Genomic DNA, 11,912 nt, shown 5'->3' with positions numbered 1-11,912 from the left:
AATTCTGAAAGGCCATGGACAACAAACGAGGTGTTAGTTCTAACACGATGCTGGCTAAGTGTTAAGGATGGTGTATCGTTACTTGCTCCCCCGCATTGCCTAATTGGTGATGAATGGACTCGCATAACATCTTTGTTTAACCATGAGATGGGAGAAGGACAAAAAAGAAAAAAAATCAGATGTTGTTACTAAGTGGATGGATGTAAAGGAAGAAGTGACATGGTTCAATCGAGCATGTAATTATACGAAAAGTAACAATGTTCGTTATCGGGACGAAGAAGAGTTCTTGGAAGTTGTTACAGATTTTTACATCTGTGAGCATGACGACAGAGACTTCGAATATGAGGAAGTTTGGAAGGTTGTTAAAGATAACAGTATTTCATGTAGACCGCTCTAATTTCTGTTAAGAATAACCCATGGACTTGTGTTTTACGTTAATGCTTTGTTCGTATTATGTCGTTGTTTTTCATGTAATTGTTGTAATGTTTGTAATGGTTCATGGAATCCTTGTTAGTAATGTATTCTAATGTATTGTGAAAACTAGTGCAATAGGCATTTATTAATTCAAATTAATCATACGAGTTGCTCACATAATAAACTAAAATAGATTTTAAACAAACGAAATACATGAAAATAACCTAGTACTGAAAATAACCTAGTACTCACATAATAAATTAAAATAGATTTTAAACAAACGAAATACATACAAAATACATGAAAATAACCTAGTACTCACATAATAAACTAAAATAGATTTTAAACAAACGGGATATATTTCAAAATATTCCAAGGGGCTTCAAACTGGAATTCCAACCCGTTACTTAATGACTTGTATTCCTCCTTAGCAGCTTCCAAGATGACCTCCTCAGTAGCATTTAAATGGGTGTCGTCAATTTTGGTATAAAGATCGTTGAATAATAGAACTTCGATTTTCATTTCATACCATCTTGCTAAGATGTCTAGTTCGTCACGATCGTTTCTTGTAGCCATTCGGTTTTCAGCATTGAAAATATTGGTTAAACGGCTCCAAAACATTGGATCGTTCAACTCGCTTGTCTCGTACACATGAATATAAGCATGTGTAAGAACCAAGAACTCTTCATTGCTCCATGATATAGAACTCATTTTGATTGAAACAAAGAGAGTAGAATCTAAAAAACAATATTTGAATAGCTGTATTGGTTTATTTAATAAAATATTTATGTAACTTAAGGTAAATTTATAGTAGTTTCTACACAAAATCGCAATCCAATATTCTAATATGTCTGCAATTCATAGTCAAAATTAACTGACGAATGCAGTGTACTATACTTATAACACAACAGATCACTGTTCGAGTTGACAAGTCATCCTCGGTCGAATGACAACACAATACATTGCTGCTTGAATTGACAAGCCATTGCACCAGGAAAGTAAGGAGTCGTTATAAATAGATTTTAATATCCGTTGTAATTGTATCGTATTACTTCCCTCCTTGCAATTATGGACTCACCACATATATGGAGGAACGCAGAGGAGGTCGCTTTGGTTCAAGCTTGGATTATAACTATAGAGGAGGATTTTCCACCGGGTCCCCCACAAGTTCGTGCTGGATCATTTTGGTCTCGTGTCTGTCATTTGTTTCACCATTTAATGAGGCGTACTCAATATCGAAGAAGAAGAGATGTCAAAGCGAAGTTTCTGGATTTGAAAATAAAGGTGAAACAATTTCAACGTATTTTTAACGAGTTGGATAACGAACATGCAAATACGGATGAAGACATTCTACGACAGGTGGCTTTGGAACTATACCGTTTTGAATATGATGGTAGCAAGTTTACCCACTTAGATGCATGAAATCTTTTAAAGAATGTCCCTTATTTTTAATATGCATGTTGGTTAAGTTAATTGTTTTTCGTTATTTAAGTTGATTGTTGTTGTATGTGTGTAGTCGTTACTATTTAATAAACGTCCATTTCTTTTAATGTATGTTGTTTCCTCAATAGCCAATACATAATACGCCATAAAATATAAATGGGGTACATAAATAACTAATACATAATACGACATAAAATATAAACAGGGTACATGGATAACTAATATGTAACACGACACTAAAATAAAAACGGGGTACATAAAAAACTAATACATAATACTACATAAAACATAAAGGTGCTACATGAATAACTACTGCATTGAGGGAGGTAACAGGACCACCGTTTCATTTGGTATTTCCCAATGCACATGTGATGGTATAGTATTCACCAACTCAGATCCATATGCAAGTCGATACACATAATTAGTGAACTTATAATCAACCATTCTGTGAATGGATTCAGATGTACGGGTTCTTAGACATGCTATAGCGTGGCCACATGGTATACCGCTTTTTTGCCATTTACTACAACTACATACCCTTCGTTCAAGTTGTACGTTGCTGGTGGCAAAATTGTCATCGACTTCAAATGTATCCCCATACAAACGTCTTGCATTACAATTATAAGACTTGTTGAGACATTTTTGAACCTTACTCTCAACGTAAGGGGTCAACCCACCAGACAACCTCCCTGTAAAATTTGATATTTTAATAAAAATAGTAGCACAATAAAAAAAAATATAACAATCTCCCTTACCCGCCACTTCGGCCCATTCAACATACTTTGATTGTATCTACGTGGTGATTAACTCAATTATCGTTGTTATAGGAAACTCACGTGTGGATATAATTTGCAAAATTTCAGGGACGTCAATCGATTTAACATTGTAACGTATTTTTGGGAAAAATGCTCGTGTCCATTTTGAAATCGGTATATCGTCAAGCCAGTAAATTGGACTCCTAAGCAAGGTGCAGAAAGGTGGTTTCCTGCATGTACTTTGCAACCTTTCCAAACACAAGTGAAAATCATCAACGCTATATGCATTGCATGACTTCCAAAACAACGATTCGACTTCCGTATTGTTATGTCCGACAGACTCACGTATCTTTCGAGCTATATCTTTAGGACAATATCCATGATAGGAATCCGGGTAGGCACTCTGAACACCAAAGTCTATTTTATCACATAGGTTGCTTATGAAACCAACCTCTATGTCCTCACCTAAACAATCTTTTAACCTCATCATGAACAATCTCCATGATTCTTCACACTCTAAGGTTCCCAAACCAATTGCTAAGAGTAGTGGTTCATGATTTCTATCTAAAGCCACTGCGAAGTACATTGTTGTCAGATAGCTCCCAAGAAGGGGTAAATAACCCACATATATCAGCAGTATCATGCACCTAAGGAAGGTACGAATCTACATAAAAACGAACACATATTAGTGATAAGTAAAAACTAATCGAGATACATTACCATGAAATATTATATAACTCAATAAAAGAAGTATGTTATACCACGCAACCTAAAGCCACAAAACAGAATTGAAAGCGGTTGGTATCGGTTTTCTTAATGGCTGTGAAGGTATTAGGATTTTTTCTTTGAAGGTTATGCAAGAAAATTGGTAGTTGAGAAAAGCTTCTTTCGCTGTAAGTACTCATTTTCAATACCGATGATAGTGCTCTACAATCATCACACAAATGCAATATCAAACAAATGCAATTATAAATAGAAAATATTGTATCTCTACTGTTCAAAATTCATAGTTTAACCTTTTAAATTCATAGTCAAACCAGTTCATTTCATAGTCAAATTTCACTGACCGACATGACAATACTACAGAATATACTTGTCTGGATTTCGTAGTTCAACTTTTTGAATTCATAGTCAAACCAGTTCATTTCATAGTCAAATTTCACTGACCGACATGACAATACTACAGAATGTACTTGTCTGGATTTCGTAGTTCAACTTTTTGAATTCATAGTTAAACCAGTTCATTTCATAGTCAAATTTCACTGACCGACATGACAATACTACAGAATGTACTTGTCTGGATTTCGTAGTTCAACTTTTTGAATTCATAGTCAAACCAGTTCATTTCATAGTCAAATTTCACTGACCGACATGACAATACTACAGAATGTACTTGTCTGGATTTCGTAGTTCAACCTTTTGAATTCATAGTCAAACCAGTTCATTTCATAGTCAAAAAGAATTGTCTGTAATATGATTTCTTCTATAAATGGGTGTCACTTAGTATGAAAAATTTAACTGAGAAAGTAACTCCGATTTAAAATAAAAAGAAGGCTAATGGCATACTGCAATTGCGGAGGAGAACGTATCGTTAGGATTTCGGGTACAACTAAAAACCCAGGAAGATTGTTTTACGCTTGCCCATATTTGGTATCATGTTGTTAACGTCATTCAAATTTAAACCCTCGTGTTTACATGACAAAAATTTATTTTCTTACTGTCAATGTTAAATTTAACAGGGACCAAAATGCGGGTTTATCAGTTGGGTTGATGAAGAGAAGGACCAATCATCTATGGTAATAGCTAAAGTAGCTAACTCTAATAAGCTCTTTCAATCAGAAAATAAGAAGTTAAAGATAGCGTTGGTTTGTAGTTGGGTGTTGTTCTTGGCAGTTCTTGTTTACAAGTTGTAAGCTTTTTAATATTGTCTTTATGGTTTTGAAGTTGTTAGGTCAATAAATTGTTGTATTTGTAACATTAAAACAAATGTTGTAGTCGTTCTTATGTTGCATGTATTGATAAGTTATTAGTAGGTCATTAATTTGTTGTAATTGTCGTAACGTTAAATTTTTTGTCATCCGTTGAGTAAACTGTAAAAATAAACTAATAATCAAATCCAACATTAATTTAGATATACAATTATATAATCCAAATACATAGGACCAAGACTAGACCCCCAAAAAAATTTTGCCATCCGTTGACGGAACTCTAAAGCTGCGTTCTTTGGGTCAATAAGAACACGTATTGGTTGACCTGAAACGAATTGCTCCATAAACATACAAACAAAAACACCGCAATCTCCCAAATGACTACTTTGTTGGGGAACATTTTCTTCATAAATGAATTGCATATTCAATGGAATCCTTGGGATGTTCCTCCGGACCCAATACTTAATCTTGTCCAAATAATTTGCCACCCGACGTTCAAATTTGGAAAAGATTCCTTCAAATTTGAATTTTTCATAAGCCCCTCTACCAAGACTGTCATAAATATGCACTTCCATTGACGCTAATCGTAGTTCCCCAAATAGCCAATGATTAGGGGATGAATGAATCAGCAATAAGACCTGTATAAGGATCAGAAAATAAAATTATGTTTCTTTACATCACAATACAAAAACATAACAAAAATAACGATATTATTTTCAATATAAACAGTTAAGTTTACCGTATCAACATCCCACCAAGCAACCATGAAGTTGGGGTACGTAGCAATACCAGCCATAAACGCCCTCCAGTCCTGCCCTTCTTCCAAAGCATGAGAAACAAAAAAAATTGGAGGCATTATTGTATGTCGGTCGCCCTCAAACCGTCTCTCCATCAATAGTCGGTACCAAATGGTTATATGCTGCACACATGATACTTTTGTTATTGACTAAAAAACAATTAACTTTTAAAATAATAAATTAACAATTAATTTACCGCTGACTCCAACCATCCGTCGTGTGTATGCCCAAACAATGAGCTCCAAAAATCTCTATCTAACACGAAATTAAACAAACGATGCTGGACATCATATGAATGAAATAAATAATTTTGGATGACAACCTCACCGCTTGTTATGTAAGGTTGCAGGCGCAACATGGAGAAGTCATGAGCAACACCAAAAACTGGAGGAGGAACGGGGCTTGTTGATTTGATATCAACCTTCTTTTTTGTTCTTCTTTTTTGCTTCGGTGTCGTGTGCAACTAAAAACAATATTCAAATGTTTAAATCTCTATCTTTCAGATAATTCACATAAACATAAAATCATGAGTTTATAAATAAAACGAATACCTCGGTGTAAGGAGGACACAAATATTGTGATGGTTTTCGAGTCCTCGGTTTATCGGGTGTAACTTCTTTGCCATCATACTCATCAAAATAATCTACAATTCCCGTAATTATTATTTCGTCTTCGTCCGGCACCTAATTTAATAAGCAATAATATCTAATTAAAAAAATGTTTCAATATACTAAAAACAAAATATAAATTAATGTAAGTATAAGAACCTCTTTAGCTTCACTATAATCATTTACGTCAAACACATCATCATCAAATTTGTTCTCTGCATTGTCATTCCTCTCCTCCGACTCCTACATTAAAAATAAAACTTTATACTTAATAACGAAATACACATAATTTAATAAGCAATAATATCTAATTAAATAAATGATTCAATCTACTAAAAACAAAATATAAATTAATGTAAGTATAAGAACCTCTTTAACTTCACTATAATCATTTACATCAAACACATCATCATCAAATTTGTTCCCCGCATAGTCATTCCTCTCCTCCAACACCTACATTAAAAATAAAACTTTTTACTTAATAACGAAAGACACATTAAAAAGTAATTATTAAAATCGTAAAGGTAATATCTATAACAACCTTGTCGTCTTGAATATCACCAAAAACATTTTCAGTTGTATTGTTTTTATTCATCACTTCATCTTGCACAACCTATATTTTCAAATATAAAATATGAACACAGGTATTCATATATGTTAATAAAATTTAAAAAATAATGTAGCATGTAACTAACCTGTTCATCATATTTTCTTTGTGACACTATCGGATCATCAAAAGTAATGTCGTTCCAAAATTGTTCAGTATTCACTACTTCAACAAAAACCTCTGTAGGTTGTCGGTTCATAAACACATGCTGCTCCAGTGCATGTAGCCGTTTCAACACCTCGTCTAGGTTGTGTTTCCCACTGCCCCTACCTCTACCATGAGAGCGACCACTGGACGACATACTAGACGAAGATTCGTCTTGTCTCCTAAAATGGTCCCGTACTGGGGATGGAACTGCTTTCCCTTCACCATATACATACTCTTGAAATGACATATAATAACAAGATGTCATCTCACCATCACCCGGTAACATGTTTTGTCTTGGTGGTTGCCCCTCCTAAAAATTAAACATATTAAAAATGCATATAAAAGTATAATAATCAAGTTTATTAATAATAAACGAAATATTTATAAACCTGTATCTTTGACTAAATCTTGTTCACATCAACCCACTTCAATTTTTTTGTTCCACTCCATCGTTTCATTCGAGGCATGTCTTTATTTTTTCTCAATACAAATCCACATGCATGAATAGCCGGAATCATCTCATATATCCATATCTACAATTTTTTACAATTACAATAATAAAAGTTAAAATTAAAATAAAAAACATAACAATAAAATAATTTAAATATAAGAAAATTTTTATTCCCTTATTGGAACCGTAAATCCTAAGGCGGAGTACTTTAAAGTTTGACGACGCTTAGAAAGTGATAAATAATTATCTATTTTGTTCCATGTATCCTCAAGGTCAACATAAGTAAAATCCCAAAGATAGCTACCCCAAGCGAAACTAACAAAACAAAAAAACAAAATTGGTTTTTATATAAATTATAACTTTAATAAAATAAAACTTTTAACGTAAACAAAATATACCTGTTCCAGAGATCCAAATTCTCAACAAAAAAAACCAATCTTGTGGCACCCGATCATTAACTTCTTTTCCCAAAAAACCTTCACACAAAATGTATATCAAACATACTCTAACTGCATCAACGTCGTCAAGTTCTAGGAATGTTCGATTTAAAATTAAACGTTTCAGGTCGCCGATTTTCACCGAACTATTGGTATGGTCCGGAAATAGCCGCTCACGCAATAAACATCTTTTTTTACTGCTTAATAATTTTTCCGACCCTTTTCTCCCAATGTTTTTTGGATACTCCCCAAAATTGAAGCCAGTTATCAAACAAAACTTTTCCGGCCCATAAACCATTTTCGTATTGCCTACTCGAAAATATAATCGTTTTATTCCAAGTTATACAACAAATATATTTACGATAAAAAACAATATCATACATAATTATATAAACATTTTATTAAACAAATTTTCAACTTAAACGACAAATATATAAACAAAACCATTTGGGTTGTGGTGACTTGGTAAGACATGTGGAAGATATGGTGGATAACCTATTGACCCATGTTCAAATCCTGGCACTACTCAGCCCTTGTGGCCATGGAGGTTCGCCTGCAGTGACTCCAGGGTATGAGACAAAGTCTCATGTTTGCAGCGGGGGATTAGTCGGTGCGCGTAAGCTGGCCCGGAAACCCTCGTTAGGGAAGTTCCCTTTCCAAAAAAAAAAATATATAAACAATTTTTATCTTTCTAATTATATAAACTAACATTTTATAACCATATAAACAAACAATTTTTCAAACAAAACGACAACCAAATTAACAATTTTGCAAGTTATACGACAACTTTATATAAATTTTCAACTTATACGACAAAAACAAACAATTTCTAACAATATATATACGACAAATTTTCAACTTATACAAACGTTATACTTATACGACAAATATATATACAAACGACTATTTTGCACATATTATAATTTAACTATTTTTCACTTTATATAAACAATTATACGATAAGAATATACAAGTTTTCAGGTTATACAACAACTAAACAAACAACAAAAATAACAAATTGTAAACATTATCTACGCAGTCTCTACCTGTACATTCAAACAACCACTAACAAAATAGCATTTAAACTTCAAGTATACTAAAAAATATTAACACTATCAAACACAACAAAATTACCCTTTTTTAACACTAAATAATACAATAAATGATAAAATAAAAAAAAAGTTTAAACATTAAAAGAGTTAAAATCTAACCATATTTGCGGGATTGTTGACATAATCCTCCATTTTCTTCAAAAACTAGCCAAAATTCCGAGAGAAGCCCAAAGATAAAGAGAGTTTTTGTGTAAAGAAGGGTGAAAAATGGAGAAAAAAAACGTTTATATAGTGAAAAGAAAAGGTATTTCGCAGATGGCAGCTTCATTTCGCAGATGAAACATTCCATCTACGAATGTACAAGCAGCTAAAACACAGCTGTGCTTTAGGTGCTTGTACATTCGCAGATGGGATGCTGATTTCGCGAAATTGTGGGCTAATTTTGTAATTTCGATTTTTTTGGCTATTTTTGTAATGTAATTAGTGTAAATGACTATTTTTGTCATTTTCTCTTGAAATAATATGCGTGATTAATTATATGGTAAGTTGAAATATCATATAAGAAATATTGCATTATTTTGGAAAGGATATAGGATTAGTGTCAATTTGAGATTGATAAATTTTGATGACATATTAGGAAAGTAAGGGAAATATAGCATCTATATATATTCTTCATTTTTGGAAATATAGCATTAATAGAATAAATACATTAATTACATTAATTAATCATTTAATAGAAAAACACCACAAATTGACCACAAATTGACATGTGGAATTAATTTTATTCAAAAAACCATAAAATTACATGTGACAAAATGAATAGAAACATGACATGTGGCAAAAATCATTACTATTATTTATTAGGGTAGAAAGATAGATAGAATAGATATGTAAAATAAGTATATTACGTCCACTATCTCATGTCTTGGAGTGATTATTTATATAAATATATTTCCTAATTTTTTTTCCACAATCCTCAACAGCAATCACAAAAGGAATCCTCATATTACTTTTAGACTACTCGGAGTGGGCAACGCCCCACTCCCGTTATTACACCTCATAACGCGTGATAACGCCAGTGAACACCGTCTCATCCTCCCGTTATTACATGTTAAAGGCTTTTGCGTTACTTTCCATTACCACCATCACATATGGTAACAACGTTTTTTTTGTTTTTTTGCCTTGTAACTCGTGTGGGCGTTGCCCACACCCACCCCTCTTAGCGACTTAATAGTCAATGAGTTAAGTTCTAAAAAGAATTAAAAAAAAAAACCCAAATCCAATTCAACTGTCATTGCTGTTACGTCCAAAATTTGATGCCTATGGGTATATATTACCAAATTGTCATTGCTTTTACGTCCAAAATTTGATGCCTATGGGTATATATTACCAAATTCTTTATGAACACAATCTTAATAATTAAATAGTAATCAGCAACTTTGTGGAAATAAGAGGTCCACGATGGACTCTTAAAAGTTTTGTACTATATGTGTAATGTGTATAATTTATATATGTGTCCTTAGTCGAGTGCTTTATGAAGCTAGCTAGGTCTTAGCTTCATGATAGGACGTATAACCATTAGGGTAGTCTATTAATACCCTCTTTTTTTTCTAACACTATCCTCTTAATTATTACTTGTTTGTTATCAGATTTTATAGGGCTTATTTTTATAGAAGTTTTTCCAAAATTCTAACCAATATATATATATATATATATATATATATATATATATATATATATATATATATATATATATATATATATATATATATATATATATATATATATATATATATATATATATATATATATATATATATATATATATAATATTCATTTAATACATTGAATATTGTGTGCTGCAAACAATTAGAATATTAACCAATGTGTATTATGCTTTCTCTCTCCCTGAAATATTATGCAAGACAATCACACTCACCATTTACACAAAAATTTTCCCTTTAAAAAAACTTTATTCACGGTCTTCTTTTATTACTTTTGTCCCACTCGTGGTTTTTCTTTTTCTTTTGCATATAACTTATCATTTTGAATTCATGGTCCTTGTACTTTTAGAAATTGTCATTTTGCACTCAAACATTGATTTCCTTTAGACAAAATTATAAAAATGGTCCCTGTGGTTTGTCAAAAGTCATAAAGTCAGTCCCTATTAAATTTTTTTTGATGTAAATGGTCATTGTGGTTTGCAAAACTTAAAGCCGTTAGTCGTTAGAGACTAAATCTGTAAGAGCATTTTTCTCTTTTCAAGTATAAAGGAACTAAATTCGTGATATTTTAATAAACCACAGTGACCATTTCTGAAATTTGTTTGAAAAAATATATTAATTTGCTGAAGGAAGGGGGAAAAGGCTCAAACTCACAACCTACACCCCCTTATATTCCAAAAGCTTTAGCCAATTGAGTTGGATGTTCACTTGGTTATGCCTTCCTAAAACTATTTTATATAATAACGAAAACATTAATATAAATAATAAATAAATTACAAAAAATATTTTTTTACATAATTTTAGTTTAAATAAATTAAAATATATTTAATCGTATTATAAAAAAAATAGTTTTTTACAAACAGTTTGTATGTATTTTTATGTATTTATTTTACGTAAAATATATTTTTTTATGTCTTTAAAAAATATGTTTTCGTATAAAAAATATGTTTTCGTAAAATATATTTTTTCATGTCTTTGAAATAATAATAATTAACAATACTCATGATTTAAAACCGATTGTATAAATTCTTTTGGGTCGCTAGTTTTAAGACCGTTTTTCGGTTATATGTATTAAAAACAACTTAACAACGATTTTGTTATGTATCTAAACAATCTATATGGATTTTTTTATGTCAAGAGTAGTATTAATTATCGTTATTTCAAAAAGATATATCACTATTTCTTTTCATCTTCATTTTAATCATACGCTTTAGAACTTGCGATTAAGATGAAATGCGTATTTTAAATAGGATATATAACCGAATATGTTTTTTATGTTCTTTTTAAATACATATAACCGAAAAACGGTTTTCAGAAAACCGATTGGTTATATATCTTATTTAAAATACGTATTTCATCTTAATCGTAAGTTCTAAATCGTATGGTTAAAATGAATATGAAAAGAAATAGTGATATGTTTTTTTTGAAATAACGATAATTAATACTACTCTTGACATAAAAAAAATTATATAATTTTTTTAGATACATAACAAAATCGTTGTTAAGTTGTTTTTAATACATATAACCGAAAAAACGGTCTTAAAACTAG

The 11,912-nt window shown here is 31.5% G+C and overlaps 1 protein-coding gene across 1 annotated transcript; it reads right to left on the bottom strand.

Annotated features, from left to right (window-relative positions):
• Positions 1-5,166: 5,166 nt before the first annotated feature.
• Positions 5,167-6,853, bottom strand: LOC111912944 (uncharacterized). Its single transcript, XM_052771092.1, has 4 exons — positions 6,641-6,853; positions 5,889-6,020; positions 5,534-5,800; positions 5,167-5,459 (listed from the first exon to the last, which is right to left on the bottom strand). The coding sequence occupies exons 1-4, from the start codon at positions 6,851-6,853 to the stop codon at positions 5,190-5,192; spliced, it is 882 nt and encodes a 293-aa protein (XP_052627052.1). The 3' UTR covers positions 5,167-5,189.
• Between the last annotated feature and the right edge of the window lie 5,059 nt (positions 6,854-11,912).

The sequence above is a fragment of the Lactuca sativa genome, chromosome 4 (genome assembly GCF_002870075.4).
Source record: "Lactuca sativa cultivar Salinas chromosome 4, Lsat_Salinas_v11, whole genome shotgun sequence".
Taxonomy (NCBI): Eukaryota; Viridiplantae; Streptophyta; class Magnoliopsida; order Asterales; family Asteraceae; genus Lactuca; species Lactuca sativa.
The sequence above is the reverse complement of the archived record's forward strand: the minus strand, read 5'-3'. Positions and strand labels throughout refer to the sequence as shown.

Bases quoted from the DNA above. Each gene is read 5' to 3' on its own strand.
- LOC111912944 (XM_052771092.1), bottom strand. From the start codon at position 6,853: ATGTCGTCCAGTGGTCGCTCTCATGGTAGAGGTAGGGGCAGTGGGAAA. The intron at 6,021-6,640 runs GTTAGTTACATG...TTATTAAATTAG, and splicing joins AAAGAAAATATGATGAACAG to GTGCCGGACGAAGACGAAAT. The intron at 5,460-5,533 runs GTAAATTAATTG...TCATGTGTGCAG, and splicing joins ACGGATGGTTGGAGTCAGCG to CATATAACCATTTGGTACCG.